The sequence below is a fragment of the Mustela erminea genome, chromosome 18, assembly GCF_009829155.1.
Source record: "Mustela erminea isolate mMusErm1 chromosome 18, mMusErm1.Pri, whole genome shotgun sequence".
Classification (NCBI taxonomy): domain Eukaryota; kingdom Metazoa; phylum Chordata; class Mammalia; order Carnivora; family Mustelidae; genus Mustela; species Mustela erminea.
In genome coordinates this window covers 48,744,327-48,764,104 of record NC_045631.1, presented here as the reverse complement: position 1 = coordinate 48,764,104, position 19,778 = coordinate 48,744,327, and the positions used below count along the sequence as shown (strand labels likewise).

The following is a 19,778-nucleotide window of genomic DNA, read 5'->3' as shown; positions in this document are numbered from 1 at the left end:
GTTCATTTGGGGTTTCAAGCTACTCAAGTGTTTTTACAACCAGATTTTCTTCACAGAGACAAAGAAATGCCCACCATTTTGGGTATTTCCTAAATTTGCCCGTAACTAAGGTCATGGTAATGGTGGCGAGGTTCTTCCTTACCTACGTGATCCCGGAGACTGGCATCACCTGGATGCTCGACAGCAAACAGCGTTTGGAACAAGGTTCTGCCTGTCACACTAAGCGACTGATTTTTGCTGCCACTGTTTGAAGAACTGAATCAATCCTGACCCAAATTAATATTGCACAGTACATGCAAATTTAAGGAAATAATCTCTGACTTTGTCACGTCCCGCAGTGACAGGAGAACTTACCTAAAGCCTCCCCTACAGGCAATCCTGGGGGGTTCTCATCAGTGAAGTTACTCAGATGTGACGGAAGGAGGGGGCCGGGCTGTGCGATGGCTCGCAGAGGACCATGGCCTTCCTGCAGCATGGGAGGCGGCTGCTGCTCGGGGATCACAGCCTCTGTGGGTGGGGACTGCGGGCGGTGAGACACGGCGCTATTAAAGAAAGCGCTGTTGGGTCCTGCCTGATAGGCAGGAGAAAGCTGAGGCGGCGGCTGCGGAGTCAGCTGGTTCAGCGGATTCGGCGGCGGGACTACCTGATTTGGCTGGGGTGGCATCTGATTTGGTTGTTCAGGCAAATTACTCTGCTGCTGATTTAACAGGGCGTGCTGCTGCGGAATCGGAAACGGTGGTCTGGGTAGCTGGGGAAGGGGATGAAAATGACGACTGGGGATGGCATACTGTGCGTGGGGAGCCGGGAGAGGAAGATTTATGTGTCTCGGGTTGAGATTATCTTTGCGATGAAATTTGGTATTGGGATAAACAACACCAGGACGCGACTCAGGACTTCTGTTCTGTGGATTTGATTCCAAATCAATCTAGAAAAAAATAAGAAGTCTTTCTTAACTATGGAAGATCTGGGTCCTGTGGCTCTCCACCTTTCCACCCCTAGCACATCTACAGGGTAGGATAGATTGTTACCAGTCACAGCTCAGAGCAGGGGCCCAATCACCTTCTGACAATCAAGTGAGGGGATAAGTATTTTTTAAATTAGAAAAGATGAAACAGGAAAAAAAAAGCATATTATATTTGAGTCATAAGAAGAGATATTGCCATCTTATTAACATACCCACTTCCATTCTTTTAAAAAACATTATTTCTAATTTCACACTTTCTTCCTTGGAAAGATAACCATCATTCAAATGTGTCATTTCCTTTCAATTTTATTGTTTTTATACATCTCTCTCTTCAAATATATCTGTATTAATTTTAAAAAGACTTGTCTCAATTTAAACAACTGTGAAGTGAACAAATAAGTAAGTACTTTATCATCATCTTTGTATAACCAGTTTGATTGTCAATTCTTGCTATTTGGTACTGACATTTATTCTTTCAACAAACATTTACTGAGAGCCTACCCAGGGCACTCGACCTTGTGCTGGAGATTAAGAAGGCAGTAAGAGGACTTAGTTTGTACCCTCAAGAGCTTATAGCAAAGGCTGGCAAATGATGGTCCCCAGGCCATTTCCAGCCCACCAGATTTCTGCAGTGAAAGTTTTGCTGGAACACAGCCACCCCCATTTGCTGACGTACAGTCTATGGCCACTTTCTCTCCACAGTGGCAGAGCTGAGACCGCCACAAAAACCATACAGCCACAAAGCCTGAAGATGTACTATCTGGCCTTTTGCAGGAAAAGTTTGCAAAGCCTAGGCTTGGAGTCCAGTAGAGGATACCCACAAGTAAACACAAAATTAGAGGTGTTCACGAAAGGATGTGATCGGAGATCCTAGTGCCTGAGACAATGAGAGGTGGTGTCACAAAGGCTATGGCGTTTGAATTGAGTCTTGCACAGAGAGCTGGAATTTACCCATGAGGGAAGGACACTCTAGGTAAAGGTAACAGCTTAACCAAGGAGAGGGGGAAGCAGAAAAATATGGCAGATTTAAGGAGCACGAGAAGCTTTGTGTACACACAGAGCTACAACTTCACTTGTTAAGATGAGAGTTTTCCCCTTCCTGACATCAGATAAAACTGCTAGAGCCCAATTACATAAGACCCTGAATGATTCAGTGCTGAGAATAAACATTTTTAATCCTATATGTAAACTGTGGTAAGCTACCAAAGATTTGTAAGCCAGGGAGTACTGTCATCCTTCCAAAACCTAAGTTTGATCGTAAGTGGTGACAATGTGAAAACTGAAATATAAGGTGGAAAGAAGCAATTTTTCTTTCCCATCTCTGTCCAAACACTCAATGAGCTGCTCTGGTATATCAATCTCCTTCTAGGTTTCAGTGTGGAAAATCGTCACTGGGGACTGCAGAGGACTTGCCTCCCCAAAGGCTCTCAAGCTGAACACGGAATTGACCGCTGTCAAGAACCCAGAACAAGCAGCTTGTTCCTGAATTGCCCCCGAGGTGCCCCTGGCAACCAAGCGATCACACCAATGGCTGAGATGAGCCCATCATGCCTCCAGGGCCTTTTCATCTCTCATCACTAGCTCCCGTGGACTGCCACTGAATTTGGCCAATAAGGTCCTTAAGATGACTGGGTGTATAGAAATTGTCTAGAAAATGAAATGAGAAGAATGACAATTCCATCCCAGTCTTCCCGAGTCGCCGCAGTGCCTGCTCTCTGAATGTCTCAGAGCCCGTTACCCACAGTGACATTATAAACATGGAGGTCTTCAATAATGAGTTGTCATTAATCTACAATGACCCGAGATTTGAGCTTCATATATTAAATCATTACACTTTATCTGCAAAATAAGGAAAAAAAAAGTTTCGGCTCTTTACAAACAAACGCTGTCCCCCATAAATCTTCATCTTTTTGATGACTGATGCTGCATTTAGCTGGGATATGCATCTTTCTATAACATACTGTTGGAAAGCTTACTCAGATCACGTGGGGGAGATCGTGATTAGATGTCAAGGTTGTTTGTGGATAAGCTGCCTCCTTCACTTCTGACTCTGACATGGACCAGAAGCTAGGCCGGTCACAGAAGCTTAAATCAAGACTGTGCTACTCGGTGGGGCGCCTGAGTGGCTCAGTCAGTTAAGCTGCCAACTCCTGATTTCAGTTCAGGTCACGATCTCAGGTTTCCGGGAGCCAGCCCCTACTTGGGCTCCCCACTCAGCCGGGAGCCTGCTTGTCCCTCTCCTTCTGACCCCCCCCAAATAAATAAATAAATCTGTAAAAAGAAAATACAAAGACTATGATACTCGGGGCGCCGAGTCGCTCAGCCAGTTGGGCATCTGACTCTTGGTTTTGGCTTAGGTCGTAATCTCAGGGGCATGGGACCCAGCCCCACATTGGGCTCTGTGCTCAGCACAGAGTCTGCTTGTCCCTCTTCCTTGGCTCTTCCCCCTGTGTGCTCTCTGCCTCTCTCTCTAATGAACAAAATCTTTAAAAAATAATAATAAATGAACACACTGTGCTGCTCTATGCTACTACCGTGGGCTAAGCAGCACAGAGGGCTGTACCGGCTGAAGGAGCCTGAGAATTCGATCACTACCAGAATTACATTATCTTCCAATACTTCCCTCTCAATACTGAGACACTGAGTCAAGGAGAGCTAGGAAGTGGCTTGCCCCAAGGCCCTAGGACAAAGCATCAGTATGAAAAGAAAATCAAACACATCTACCAGGTTGCCTAGTTCCTGAACAGGGAAAGATCATGAGAAATTTTAAAACAAGGACACAAGAGACACTTGGCTACCTGGGCTTCGGCTGCTCTCATGGCACCCAAGGCTCCTGTGGGAGACTGCGTCCTACGCTACCTCCGACCACAAGGGCTGCCCCAGCATCCTCCCTGCCGCCTGGTCTCTCCCTGCCCACAGAACCTCCACTTGACGGCAGCTCCGCTCGGACTCTGCAGGAAGTGCCACTGGCTGCCTCATCTGTACTCCTCCGGCAGGCACTAAGTCTTCTCAGTTGTAGAAACTGTGAGTCAGAGCTGCTGATGGGACATAAGTCACTGAACATAGAGAACCGTAGCTTAAAGCCAGCTGAAGTTGGAAATACAGATTTGGAAGTCATTATCATGCAGCAGAGATTTAAAACCATGGAACTGACCTAGCTTATAGTGAGGAATCATAGAGTGCAGAGACGTGTAGGACAGTGACAGAACCCTGGGAAACCCCAACATAAGGACTAGGGACAAATGGGAAGGGGGCGGGCAGGAACTTAGAAAAGAGACAGGTCATGTTAGAGTTGTGAAAAGTAGAAATGCATGTCAAGGAAACCAAAAGAAACAAGATGGTCAAGAAGAAAGAAGCAGGAAATAGTAACAAATACCGCAGAAAAGACAAGACTACAGCTTAAGTGGGTTCCTAAGAGTTGGTCACCCGAGGGGAACCTGGATGGCTCAGTCGGTTAAGCATCTGCTTCAGCTCGGGTCATGATTCCACAGACCCAGGACTGCGGCCCACATCAGGCTCCCTGTTCAGCTGGGAGTCTGCCTTTCTCTTCCCCTCACTCCACTTGTGCGCGCTCTCTCTCTCTTTTTCTCTCTCTCAAATAAATAAATAAGATCTTAGAGATTTCCAGTGGCACTAATTCAACCAATGGTTTGATTGTCCCTAATTCATTCACAAGCACAGAAGCAAGGAGAGTAGAAGAACGGGTGGGTAAAGAGTTTAGGATTAGTGATGACATGAATAAGTCATGGGTATAAAAGATACAGCATAGGGAATATAATCAGTGGTATTATAATAGCGTTGTACAGTGACAGATGTAATTGCACTATGAAGAGTAAGCAGAACATACAGACTCAGTGAATCACTATGTTGTACACCTGAAAAGAATGTGACATTGTGTGTCAACTATACTTCATTTAAAAAAGTTAAGGAGTTACACAGCAGGTGTACTGAGAGGACAAGATAAGCTAAAGCTACTTAAGGAAGTGAAGTCTTCCTTCTTCACTGTAACAACTCTTTGCATGCTGAGATTATTTTCAATGACACATCTGCAAGCTGTGTCTTCACTTAGTACTTTGTCACAGAAAGGCTCTAAATTCAAGTCTATCACTGAATAACACAATTTGAGGAAGGTATACAAATAAATCAGATAACATAGCCACAAAGAAAAGGTGAAGGGAGAGAGGCATGACACAACCCACCAGATCCTCATGAAACAATAAACATAAAAGACACACATAAAAAGATAGAAAATTTTCTTTAAAACATTAAGATTCCAAGGTGATCAATCAGACTAAATCCATTAGGACAATGCAATCACCAAATGTAAGCAGCATACCTGTTTTGATTCTGTAGGCTTTTTCTCTGGTGTTCGAATCTTATTAATTTCAGCTCCAGGATTATTTGTATCACTTTTACCTAAGAAAATATTTTAAAATTCTTATAAATTGTTTCCAATGGATGTTACATTTCCAGTGACTAACAATTATTAGACAGAAGCAGAATATTTTGAACACTGTTCACCCATTACTTTGATTTATACTACTGCTTGGGATTTGCTTTCTCTAAAGTTTCAGAGTTGCAGTTTCCCTGCAAGAAAGAAAATTTATAATTAAAGCAAACCTCATTGTCAAAACAAAAGCACAAATAAAGGAATAACCTTAAAACATGAAATAACTTCAAAGATAACTGTCCATTCTCCAGGAATTCGGAGCCTTGTTTTCTTAAACTGGATGCACAAAAGGCATTGGCTTCTTGCCTGTTTATAAAGGCTCAATGCTTTGGTCATTCACAAATGCAATTAAGCAAAATCCAAATAATATGCCAACCCAATTGAACAGAGGAATCTAAATGAACAGATATTCTGAAAGGGATGTAGTTATATTGCTTAAAAGTAATAGAGAGCAAATTAAATACAAGTGGATGATAAATAGTAAAGGAAGCAAATTAAGATTTTTTTTCTATTTTTTTTAATTAACATATAATGTATTATTTGCCCCAGGGGTACAGGTCTGTGAATCACCAGGTTTACACACTTCACAGCACTCACCAGAGCACATACCCTCCACAATGTCCATAACCTAACCACCCTCTCCCTACCCACCTCCCCGTGGCAACCCTCAGTTTATTTTGTGAGATTAAGAGTCTCATGGTTTGTCTCCCTCCCGATCCCATCTTGTTTTTTTTTTTCCTTCCCTACCCCCCAAAACCGCCACCTTGCCTCTCAAATTCCTCATATCAGGGAGATCATATGATAATGGTCTTTCTCTGAAGATTTTTTTAAGAATCACAATTATAATAGAATTAAATAAATTTCATACACGTGAAAGGATCTTGTTTTTCTTTTTTTAATATTTTATTTATTTATTTGAGAGAGACAGAGAGAGCGAGTGAGCAAGGGGAGGAGCACAGGGAGAGGAACTGATGTAGACTCTGAGCTGAGCACGGAGCCTGATACAAGGTTCAATCCCAGGACCCTGAGATCTTGACCTGAGCCGTAATCAAGTCGGATGCTTAACCGACAGCCATCCAGGCACCCCACACATGTAAAAGGATTTTAATCTGTAAGAATTAACTGCTGGATATTTTAAATTCCTTGAAAAAAACTCCCTGATTTGAGTTCTTGGTTAAAAACACTTTTATGGGCAAGAGCGCCTGGGTGGCTTAGTCGTTGGGCATCTGCCTTCGGCTCATGATCCCAGGGTCCTGGGATCGAGCCTGCATCAGGCTCCCTGCTCAGTGGGGAGTCTGCTTCTCCCTCTCCCACTCCCCCTGCTTGTGTTCCCTCTCTCACTGTGTCTCTCTGTCAAATAAATAAATAAAATCTTAAAAAAAAAAAAAAAACCACTTTTATGGGGCACCTGGGTGGCTCAGTTGGTTAACTATCCAACTCTTGTTATCAGTTCAGGTCTTGATCTCAGGGTCATGAGTTCAAGCCCTGCATGGGGCTCCACACTGGGCATGAAGTCTACTTCTAAATATATACATACATACATACATATATACATCACTCTTTTAGAAAAGCCACTAGAAATTTATAAAATGAATTTTCATGCCAGAATATGCTTACTACTAAACTTCAAGAAATGAAAACTACAATGTCTGAGATATACACTGGATGGAACTAGCAGATTAGACACTGTAGAATAAAAATTTAGTGATCTTGAGGCATATGCAACAGAAACCACACAAAAAGAAAAAAGAAAAAGAAAGAGAAAAAAAAGGAAAGTGCATCCACAAACTGTGGGGAAACTTTAATCAGCCTAATATTTGAGTAGTTGGAATTCCTGAAGAAGCCAAGAGGAGATGAGACACAAAATATCTTAAGAAATAAAGGTCAAAATTTTCCAAACTTGATGAAAACTACAAATCCACAGATCTAAGAAGTTCTACAAAACCCCAAACTCAAGAGGCATGAAGAAAAAGGAATGTTAAGAAAAGTCCTTCATGGGGAGCCTGGGTGGCTCAGTCGTTAAGTGTCTGCCTTCAGCTCAGGTCATGATCCCAGAGTCCCGGGATCAAGCCCCGCATCAGGCTCCCTGCTCAGTGGAGAGCCTCCTTCTCCCTCTCCCACTGCTGCTCTGCCTGCTTGTGCTCTAGCTTTCTCTGTCAAATAAATAAATAAAATCTTAAAGAAAGAAAAGAAAAGCCCTTCAGGCATAAGGAAAATTCTATCAAATGAAAACATGAATATACAGAAAAAAATAGATTACCAGAAATGCTACCTACATGGATAGATAAAAAAAATTACTGTTCTTTAAAACTCTTTAAAAAGATACTTGGCCCTTTAAATAAAAATAATAACAATGTTGGGCTTATAACATATGTAAAAGTAAAATGCATGACAATAATATCATAGAAGCCAGGAGAGGAAAAACTAAAATATTATAGGATTCTTTTACTGTACATGAAGTGGTAAAATATACATCAGAAAGAACATAAATTACACTGTGAGAAGTTAAAGATGTACACTATGAACTCTAAAGCAAATACTAAAATAATAAAGGGTTATAGCTAATAATCCAAAAAAGGAGATAAAGTGGAATAAAAAAAGAATATTCAACTAATCCAAAGAAGGCAGGAAAAAAGTCAAGGAGAAATAAAAAACAGATTAGGCAAATTAAAAATAGCAAGATGATGAAATTAAGGCTAACTATGTAATCACATACAGTACAAATGGTCTAAACACCCCAATTAAAACAGAGATCGTTACATTGGACTAACAGCCAAACCATATGCCCTCTAAAATAAACACACTGTAGAGACACCTGGGCGGCTCTGTGGGCTTAGCACTCAACTCCTGGTTTTGGCTCAGGTCATTATCTCAGCATCTCAGGATCGTGGGACCGAGCCCCACATAGGGCTCCACGCTCAGATGGGAGTCTGCCTAGGATTCTCTCTCTCTCTCTCTCCTCGCCCCACCCCACCTCTCTCTCTCTCTCTCTCAAATAAGTAAATCTTTAAAAAATAAATAAATAAAATAAATGCACTTTAATGATTTTATGTATTTGAGAGAGACTGAGCATGCATGAGAGAAAGACAAGGAGAGGGAAAAAATCCTAATCTCAAACAGGCTCTGAACTGAGTGTAGAGCCTGAAGCCGGGCTCAATCCCGTGACCCTGAGATCATGACCTGAGCCAAAAGCAAGAGTCAGAAGTTTAATCAACTAAGCCACCCAGGTGCCCCCCAAAATGCACTTTAAATATAAAGACACAAAGAGATTAAAAGTAATAGGTAAAAAAAGAAGAAAGAAAAGAGGAAAAAGGTCAAAAAAGATATACCATGACATCACTAGTCAAAAGAAAGCTAAAGTGATTACATTAGATATTAAGCAAAGTAGATCACAGAGCAAAGACTATTACCAGGGATAAAGGAAGTCATTCCAAAATCACAAGAGTTAATTAATCAAGAGCATATAATCCTAAATGTTGATGCTCCTAATAGGAGAACTTCAAAATTAATCAAGCAAGACTTAAAGAAAAAAGAGACAAATGCCAACTGTCCTTGGAGATTTCAATATTCTCCTCTCACATGTATTTTTTTAAAAGCAGACAGAAAATCAGCAAGAATATAGTAGATCTACACAATTCTATCAATCAACTTGACCTAAGTAACATTTACAGAGCACTCCATTCTTCTCAAGTAAACATGGAATATTTGCAAAAATATACCAAATCATGGGCCATAAAACAAATGTCACTAAATAAGAGTTTGAGTCATACAAAATATGTTTTCTTATCACAATGGAATTAATGTAGAAATCAGTAACATAAAAATTCTTAGACGATCCCTAGTAATTGGAAACTAAAACTCCCCTTTCTAAATATTCCATCGACCTAATTTCAAGTGAAATTAGAAAGTGTATGCAACTGATGAAAATAGATCAGAATGTGTGGGATACACTACTAAGGAGGAAAATTGTAACACTAAATACCTATATTAATTTAAGCTTTCACTCTAACAAAGTATGTGCAAGAGTCTTATACCGAAAACTTTAAAAAAAAAAAGAAAAGGCTCAATACTGTTAAGATATCAATCCTCCCTAAACTGATCTACAAATCAACACAGTCCCAATCAAAATCCCAGGAGGGTTTTTTTTGTAGAAACTGAGAAGCTGATTCTAAAATGTATGTGGAAATGCAAAGCAGCTGGAATAGAGTTTTTTTTGGAAAGGGACAGGGCTCGAAAACTCATAGTACCTGCTGTCAAGGCTTTCATAAAGCTACAGGAATCAAGACAGCACATCTGGCATACACATAAACGCGTGCAGCAACAGAACAGAACAGAGACTTAATATATGTGGTCAAATGGTTTTCAACAAAGCCACTGCGTTTAGCGGAGGAAGGACAGTGTTTTCAACAAATGGTGCTATATATACATATACACACACACTTACAGAAACAAAAACAAAAACAAAAGCCTCAATTCTTACCTCACACCATATAAAACTTAATTCAAAACGGACCTACGTGGGGCACCTGGGTGGCTCGGTGGGTTAAAGCCTCTGCCTTCAGCTTGGGTCATGACCCCAGGGTCCTGGGATCGAGCCCCACGTCAGGCTCTCAGCTCTGTAAGGAGCCTGCTTCCCTTCCTCTCTCTCTGCCTGCCTCTCTGCCTGCTTGTGATCTCTGTTTGCCAAATAAATAAATAAAATATTAAAAAAAAAAAGGACCTAAGTGAGAGCTAAAACTATGAAGCTTTTAGGGAAAAAAAAAAAATAAAACAAAATAAAACAAAACATAGATCAAAGAAATTTAGACACCACACCAAAAACATGGCTCAAAGAAGAAAAAAAATGATCAACTGAATTTTATCAAAAGTAGAACCTTATAATCTGTGAAAGATACTGTTAATGAAAAGGCAAGCCATATCCTCGGATAAAGTATTTTCAAAACATGTACCTAATTAAAGATTTGTGTCCAGAAGGTATAAAGAACTCTTACAACTTCATAAAACAAACTAATAAAAAAGGTGGGCAAAAATACGAATGAGAGATCTACTTCATGAGACACTTCATGAGAGATATACAGAGGGCAAATAAGTCCAATGAAAAGATATTCAACAATATTCGTCATTAGGAACATGCAAACTAATACTATGATCAGATACTATCAGATACCGACTAGCAAGGGTAAAATTAAAAAGACTGACACCACCAAGTGCTGATGAGAATGTGGAACACCTGGAAATCTCATACATTACTAGCTGAGATAAAAAATGGATTAGCCGGGGCGCCTGGGTGGCTCAGTGGGTTAAGCCGCTGCCTTCGGCTCAGGTCATGATCTCAGAGTCCTGGGATCGAGTCCCGCATCGGGCTCTCTGCTCAGCGGAGAGCCTGCTTCCCTCTCTCTCTCTCTGCCTGCCTCTCCATCTACTTGTGATTTCTCTCTGTCAAATAAATAAATAAAATCTTTAAAAAAAAAAAAAAATGGATTAGCCACTTGGAAAACAGCATGGCAGTGTCTTATAAAGTCACCTATGTGTTTATAATATGCTTAGCAATCTTATTCCTGGGTATACACCCAAGAGAAATGAAAACCATATGTTCATACATGTGTTCATAGCAGCTTTATCCATAAGAGCCAAAAATTAGAAATAACTAATTGCCCATCAGCTGATGGGTAGATAAAAGCACTGTGGTGCATCATATAACAGAATACTAACCAACAGTGAAAGGAACAAACTACTGACACAGTCAACATGAATGAATCTCAAAAGCATTAAGTGAATGAAGCTAGACACACAAAACTGTATGCTCTGTGATTCCATTTACATGACATACTAAAGACAAAACTACAATTAGTGGCTGCCCAGGGCTGGGGCTTGGAGAAGGAGGCAGACGACAAAGGGATATGAGGGAACATTCTGTTATGTAAATATCCTATACCTTGATGTTGGTGGTGGTGAACAACTCTCTGTACTTGTCAAAACACATCAACTGTACATTTTAAAACTGGATTTTACTGTATATAAATTATACCTCAATAAACTTGACTTTAAAAAACAGACTGGGTCATTTTCCCTTATTTATAATTCAAATAGACATGGGACTGCGCTTTACATAAGGACTACTTTAAATCAAGATAGCATTCGTGGGGCGCCTGGGTGGCTCAGTGGGTTAAGCCTCTGCCTTTGGCTCAGGTCATGATCCTGGGGTCCTGGGATCGAGCCCCGCATTGGGCTCTCTGCTCCATGGAGAGCCTGCTTCCTGCTTTCTTTCTCCGCCTGCCTCTCTGCCTACTTGTGATCTCTCTCCGTCAAATAAATAAATGAAATCTTTAAAAAAAAAAAAAAAGAGTAGCATTCGTTTCTAGTACAGCACAAAAGTAAAGGAGTCAATAAAAATGTTTAACAGGAGAGGAGTCTCCATCTCAATTGTAAATAATTATCATTAAAAACACTCGAAATATTGGGCACCTGGGTGGCTCAGTCCAGCTGAGCAACTGACTCTTGGTTTCGGCCCAGGTTACCGTCTCAGGGTCGTGAGAACGAGCCCTGTGTTGGGCTCCATGCTCAGCAGGAAGTCTGCTTGAGATTCTCTCCCCCTCTCTCTGTCCCTCCCCATGCTTTCTCTAAATAAATAATAAATAAATAATTTTTTTTTAAAATAATTATACTGTTAAAAGAACTTTGTATATTGATACAAGCAGGCATATGATCAATTTGGGAACCTGAGAACAGCCGAGCAGCTCACCATTTCGACTTGGCTCATGTTGCTCCTTCTCTGGATGCTGGTTTTGCGGCTGCCCTATGCTGACAGGTGGGTGGTGCCCAAGGCCATACGGTATGGGAGACCCCCGTCCGTGTGTCTGTAAGAGGTTCATATTGTAGGCCATCGCTGCCTGGTGCGTAAGGATCCGAGGATCGACTGCAAATCTGCCCTGGTACCCTGTCCATGGTACCTAGGTTATTACAAGAAATAAAATAACTGCATTAAGTACATTCTGAAAGGCAAGCTGCCACAGGGCTGTTGATGAGGGAAAAGCAAACACACACACACACACAGATGTCAATTTTATCAAAATGAAGAACTACAAAGTCAATGCTAATTGTAGCAATTGGCAGAATTACTACCACATCTTAACTGGTCAAAAACTGGCTTCTTAAAAAAAAAAAAAAAAAAATTGGCTCCCTGATTCTTTAGGGTGTAGGGAAAATGGATCATCTTTCGCGTTTGGAAGAAACTAAAGACTTAAAATTGATAATTATTCTTTGACACATTAAATCATTTTATTATCCTGAATCATTTCTCCTCAATATGAATGTATACATGCCATAGATTACCAAGAAAATCACCTTTTATAACCACATAGTTACATAGTTTAATAAACTAAATGAAAGAACAAGGGAAAACTTCAGAAAGAATTTAGAATTTAGTCTAAGGTGTCTTGACACAAAATACAGAATACACATAATGCATAATATACATATTCCACTTTACAGGAATAACCCAATCATTTCATGTTCATTTGTTGTAGGCAAAATTCCAACAGTCTGTTAGTTAAATTAATGCTTTTGATTAATTCCTCTTCCCTTAAACCACAGAAATAGAACATTTCTTTAGGTGTATCTAAACATATAATCTCTGCACACTAATGCAAAAGGAGAAACAATGACATCTAAGCTACTGCCCCATCTTACAGTAATGTAACTGTTACATGCAGACTCTTAAAAAAATCTTTTATAATAAAAGCCTCCTGACCTAGTAAAATGAAATATAAATCCTAAGGGACTTACTATTTAAAGCAAATGATAAAATGTTGCCAGGCTGTCTGGGAAGAAATAAGTCAGCTAAAATTGAAGGTCTATGCGGAGTGGGCATGAATTACTTACTGACAATTCACTGGCTGCTATAACTGTAAACTATTGTGATCAATATGGCTGAGAAAGGTTTACATCATGGCATTTTTCCATTCTGGTGGGGAGGGAGTGCCAAAAATCTTTGGCAATAATCACCTCTGCCTGAAATTACAACACTTACCTTAAATGAAAGATACGTTTTCTAGGCTAAAATTCCTGAATTTAGAAATGTTATTATATTAGCAAACTAGCAAAATTACAAAAATATTAAAGAATCTTAAAGGAATAAAAATGGGTTTCCATTATCCATTCATAAGATTCAAGCCCTCTAAATACCTATTTTCTTAGAAAGGATTTAATAATGTTTTTAAGTACCAGTAAGATTTCATAAGAAGGGAAATTTCTCAGATAAATTCAGATCCAGAGAGTTAGACTAACCCAAGCTTCTTTGCCTCCTCCGAAAAACTATTATTTCTTAGGAAGGATTAGTGAATTATGTAAGAATAAAAAAGTAAAAGATAAAATAAAGCATCACTTTATAAAACAAGAGACCAATTTACTAGCTCTGTTAACTTTCAGCTCAATTTTCCTAGTAAAAATATTTTAAAAGAATACAAAGGCTTTTCAATCAAAACAGTCAATTAACAGATTTCTTCATAGCCACTGGCAAGTAACCAACTGTAAGCAACAATTCATATTTCTTTGGTCATTTCAAACTCCGATGGTTAAAGAATGAGCTGCTTTAAAAGCCTACAGGTATTGAAAAATTTTTTTTAAAAAGGTAGAACACGATCTGGGATAGTCACTAATTTAGTGAAGCCTATTTTATTTTATTCAATAAAAATTATCTCAAATGTCCACTTACAGGTAAAGGCACCGACATAACTACATTCCCTCCATAGACAGCAGGTACGTAAAGAATACTTGTCCCAGTGTGAGGATCTATTCTTTGAACAGGGCTTGGAGATTTCCCCAAATTTGGGTGAGGTCCAAGAGGGGGTGGAGGAGTATATGCTCTAATAGGATTGCCAATAAGTACAGAAGGATTGGGTTGAACTGAAATATAAACAGAGAGAGAATGCACTCAGTAGTTGTTCACGTTTCTCTAGACAAGAATAATTTAAATCACCAACAGCAAAATACATTTCCCAGGTTTGCCATAAGGTATCTGATAATCGAGGAAATATACCAATGTGGAAGAATAAAGCATATTGAAAAAATTACCATTTTATAAGGCTCCCTAAAATGAGCTTGAGATATACAAAGTATTCCTTTTGTAAACTAGTGTAATTGTAAATGTCTTCCAAGAAGCTAGAGGTATATCTTTCGAGAAAACCATACACGCTCAGGGAAACATTCTTCTAAGACTAGGAAAGCTATAATATAGCCACAAACAAAATGAAGGCTAAGCAATTATTATTTTAAAAGCATACTTCCGTAATATTTTAAATTGTTTAAATAAACTTCATCTTGAAATTTCAATGACCCAACATTTGGAGAATATAAATATGTTCCAGAAACTTTTGTTGCATAGGCTTAAATGTTTTTCCTCAAACTTCTAGGTACAAATCACATGTTTTCAGTAACAGCATAACAAAGAATTTACATTGTGTTGAATTTATTGTGTTGAATAAAATAGTTCAGTGAGTTCCAAAGTGTGTGTGTGTGTGTTTGTGTGTGCACGCACGCACATACACGTGCATACATCCCACTCTAAATCCTATTCTTTCTAGTGAGGAAGTTTGGAGGTAAATCTCTTATACAATAAAAGCAAGTTATCACAGGGCTAATTTTCCACTTACCAATTCCATCGTTCTGGAAATGATCATTCTGGGTATGATGGAGGCTCTTCCCCTTTACAGAAAAATAAACAGAATTGTAATAATTATAATAATTTAAACACATTTAATATTAAGAGAACAGTAACCACTTTCCTAATCCTATGCAAATTAAATATATACAGCAACAATTAAAACTCAAAGATTGCGAGTCTGTAATTAACCACTAGACTGCTTTGAGCCAACTTTCTTTTTAACTATTAAGTCACGGGGGTGCCTGGCGTGGTTTAGTCAGTTAAGTGTCTGCCTTTGGCTCAGGTCATGATCTCAGGATCCTGGGATCAACCTCCATGAAGGCTTCCTACTCAGTGGGGAGTCTGCTTCTCTGCCTCCCTCTGCCCCCCCTCCCACTTATACTCTCTCAAATAAATAAAATTTTTAAAAGTGAATAAATAAATATTAAGTCATGGTGCTAGGCCTCTAATTTTCTCAGCTTTCAAATTAAGGGTATCTAAAATTCTTTGCTTAAGTGAATAATAATGAATAAATAAATAATGTTTATTTTTTAAATAAAAAGAAATAAGCAATCAATGTGACTGAAACTAAATTCTACTCCTTTACAGCTTCTCTACAAATTTTCTATTAATTAAATGATGAAATGAAAAGTTGCTATTCACGGCGCCTAGGTGGCACCTAGGTGGCTCCGTAGTTGGGTGTCTGCCTTTAGCTCAGGTCACATTTCCAGTGTCCTGGGATCAAGCCCTGCATTGGGCTCCCTGCTGGGCAGGAAGCCTGCTTCTCCCTCTCCCACTCCCCCTGCCTGTGTTCCCTCTCCCGCTGTGTCTCTCTTGGTCAAATAAATAAATAAACAATCTCTTTAAAAAAAGAAAAGTTGCTTTTTAAGGGAAAAAAATCAGTCTTCAATTCCTGAGGATGAAAACCTTTAAAACAACCATGTGAACATAAACATGGGTTTGGGACTTAAGATATTTCGAGCATGGGGGTGCCTGGGTGGCTCAGTGGGTAAAAACCTCTGCCTTTGGCTCGGGTCATGATTCCAGGGTCCTGGGATCGAGCCCCGCATCAGGCTCTCTGCTCAGCAGGGAGCCTGCATCCCGCCGCCCCCCCCCCCCGCCTGCCTCTCTGCCTACTTGTGATCTCTCTCTGTCAAATAAATAAATAAAATCTTTGAAAAAAAAAAAAGATATTTCAAGCATGATTCATGGCAACTTCAAGTGTAAAATCTACTGAAGGAATAGGAAAAGACACTGGTACAACTTGCTTAAGGGAGCGTACAAATGTTCTAGAAAGCAATTTGCCAACATTACCAGAAGCATCAAAAATGTACACATGTTTTAACCCAATAATTGCACTTTCAGGAATTTATCCAAATGAAGTAATACTGGATTTGGGCACAGATGTTCACCACAGCATTGTTTATATGTGTGTTAAATGTTAACAACCTAAATGTCCATCATCCGAAGATTTATTAAATAAGCAATGCTAGACTCATGTACCATTAAATGGGATGACTTTAGGGCAGAAACAGTATTTGAAGAGACAATGGTTCTGAATTTCTGGATTTAAAAAAATTTGTCGTTCTATTGGCTCCATGTAACACACAAAGCCATGATACAACAGAAGTAGCATGCTATACAACTTACCCTTAGACAGATACAAATCTGTTATCTGTACCTAACATCTGGGGGGTGGATAACATCTACAACAGGAAAAGAAATTTCTTCCTGACCAAAGCAAAAGTACAGTGACACTTCATTTATCTCCCTATCTGTCGGCAGTGTTAATTATTCAGGTCAGCACTAAACATTAAAGGCATGTGGTCAGGTAAGCTCGTTATGAGGGGACAAGGGCAAGGAAGCTCCAACTCTTAGAGAGTCAGAAAGAAACACTCAAAAAAGAATCACAGCCAGTCCATTAAGAATCACAGTCGGTCCATTAATCCGGAGAATGTTCCCAGTGATCGGCACTAGCTAGAAAAAAACAAACTTCTGAGGAATAAAGGAGCAGTAAGAAAAGCAGGGCAGAAGAAAGAAGAAACCACGAAAAGGTGAGCGTGGCAGGCAGCAGAGACGGCAGGGGTAAGTGGGAAGATCAGAAGCAGAAGCAATCAGAAGTGACATCAAGAGCAGTTGGGGCACATACAGGGACAGAAGAAAGGAGGTAAGACTGTTCCAAAAGGGTAGCACACCATTTAGATTTCTTAGCCTCTAATGAACCATCAAGCAGGGGTGACTGTGCAGCATGCAGAAAAAACAGTGATGCAGTCAGTGTGGTACGAGCAGCACCCCAAGACATCCACACCCTGATCCCTGGAATCCATGACTGTGCCATGTTATGCGGCAGATATAAGTAAGTGGTGGATTTGAAATAAGGAGGTTATCCTAGATTACCTGGGTGGACCCACTCTAATCACATGAGCCTTAAAAGCAGAAAAGTTTCCCCAGCTGGAATCAGACAGATGTGGCAAAAAGAGGAAGTCAGAGATTCCAAGGGAGAGAAGGATTTAATACATCATTGGTGACTCTGAGACAACACAAGGGCCAAATCCAAGAATGGGAGAGAAGGCTCCAGAAGCTAAGAATGCTCCAGCAGGCAAGGAAATAAGGATGTTGGTCCTGTAACCACAAGAAACCGGATTCTTCATGAACTCTGAAGCAGAATCTTCCCAGAGCCTCCAGATAAGGGGCCAGTCAGCCCACACCTTGCTTGATCCTGGCCTTTCGAGACCCAACGTCAAGAAACCAACCAAGGCAGCATGGACATGTGGCCCAAAGAAATGTGAGATAATACATTTGTGTTGTTTTAAGTCACTAAGTTTGTGCTGATTTGTTGCAGCCACAAGAGGAAACCAACACAAAGAATAACCACAGTCTAGGTTAATCCTACACTGTGAAGCTGGAAGCAGGCCAGACAACATGCATCGGCACTCAGGGTTGGGGGATAAGCTAACTTAAGAAGCAACTGAGGCCTATCATGTAAAAAGATATGCACCTCTACAAGTATAATTCAGTACTCTGTACGGTTCAGTGCAGGAGAAACTTTCCTCGGACTCTTTGACTCAGCATGCAGCTGTAGGGCAGTAAGTATACTTGGTCCATAGAAAAATCACATGGTGTTTGGTAGCTTATAAACAAATAATAACGTAGTAGGAGGGTTAGCACGAACTATGTATGAAAGTCATTCCACAGTGGTAATTCCAATAATAAAGTCTGTGTACCTTTAGTAGAATGTCAGGATTTTTACAAGCAAATACAGCTCGTGTCAACATAGTTCATATGGACTTTTTACTCCATCATTGTTAAGTCAAATGTTTCTTTTTTTACACATCGTTTTCCATTTACGCATTCAACAAATGTTAATGAGGCCCAACACACGTCTACCCCTGGATGGGCACTGAGGCTACTGACGTACACAGACTGACATGTTTTCTGATGTCTGGACAGTGAGCAGCTAGGGACGGATGATAAAAACAACTCCCAACTAAAATCTATAAAATAATGCTATGGTCTTTTCAGAGAATCCATTTCTGAGTGTTATCTCTGCTCCGACTGGTTTTCAGAGTGTGTGCAAATGAATCTGTTCCATTTTAGCAAAGCTTCCAAACGCTGCTCCCAGCAAATGCCCTCAGAGTAAGTGGAATGAAAACAGGCAAATTGCTTTTCTCTGTGCTAATTCTGCAGTCTCCTGGCAATAAACGATGCCTGCAGAGAGGAAGGCAAGAAAGGGCCAGCTCGGACAAGTGGCTCCTGGAGCCCAAACATTCTGGACCTTTGCTAACACCATCACAGAACGGACCTCTTAGCATAAAGTTATGTGACTGCTAAACAGCTCGGGCCATGTTTCGTCGCCAAACACAACCCAGAGCAAGCACGTCCTGAACTTTCAACTATCGGCCAGGCTTCTGACGACTGCATCTCCAGGAAATCCGACTGGGACTTAAATCATAGTCTAACATCAACAGTACTAATTTTTAATATAAAGCTATACATTAAGGAAAACTTAAGGGGAAACTGTATGGTTTAGTATGTTTTCATAAATAGCATCCTTTTCTAACAATGAAGTGTATCTCCATTCACCAAAAGACTCTAGCACATAAAATAAAATATCTGGAATCTGTTTCAAAATTTTCCAGTGTGTAGATCTGGTGGGGGGATGAGATAAGTTTAAGTTGGTAATTAGTAAACCTAGATGACAGAGGGCCACTTGGGGGGCTCAGTACGTTGAGCATCTGACTCTTGGGCTTTGACTCAGGTCATAATCTCAGGGTCCTGCGCCTGAGCCCCGAGTTGGGCTCCGTGCTTAGCGGGGAGTCTGCTTGTCCCTCTGCTCCTCCCCCCATTAATGGTCATGCTCATGTGCACTCACTCTCTCTCAAATAAATAAAATTTTTAAAAAGGAGAGGGAATTCATTATACTATTCTACTTACGATTATTTGAAACTTCCTACAACAGAAAGTGAAATAAAACAAGACTCTAGTACAAATGCAAACCTCAAAACAATTTAATGGAAGTAAAATAAAATCCTGGGGAGAGAAGGAGATAAAGTGACAAAAACAACCTCTTGCTTACTACACCTCAGTTATTTAAAATTACTGAGTATTCTCAGACATGCTATAAATAATCAATATTTTTAAATAGCCAGGTGTATAAATAATTTGATGAACCGCTGTGTTAGTGACAGAAACAACAGATGGTATCTGTGGCATCAGTGAAGAGT

The 19,778-nt window shown here is 40.1% G+C and overlaps 1 protein-coding gene across 6 annotated transcripts in view; it reads right to left on the bottom strand.

The window, feature by feature from the left end:
• HELZ (helicase with zinc finger) overlaps nt 1–19,778 on the bottom strand; it is a 162,614-nt gene that overhangs the window by 28,259 nt on the left and 114,577 nt on the right. For all 6 annotated transcript variants that reach the window (XM_032322670.1, XM_032322674.1, XM_032322671.1 and 3 more), the window contains 5 exons: nt 15,065–15,116; nt 14,128–14,318; nt 12,157–12,364; nt 5,301–5,380; nt 355–925 (listed from right to left, as the gene is read on the bottom strand). In XM_032322670.1, coding sequence (XP_032178561.1) covers nt 355–925; nt 5,301–5,380; nt 12,157–12,364; nt 14,128–14,318; nt 15,065–15,116 — 1,102 coding nt within the window. The remainder of the gene's footprint in view (nt 1–354; nt 926–5,300; nt 5,381–12,156; nt 12,365–14,127; nt 14,319–15,064; nt 15,117–19,778) is intronic.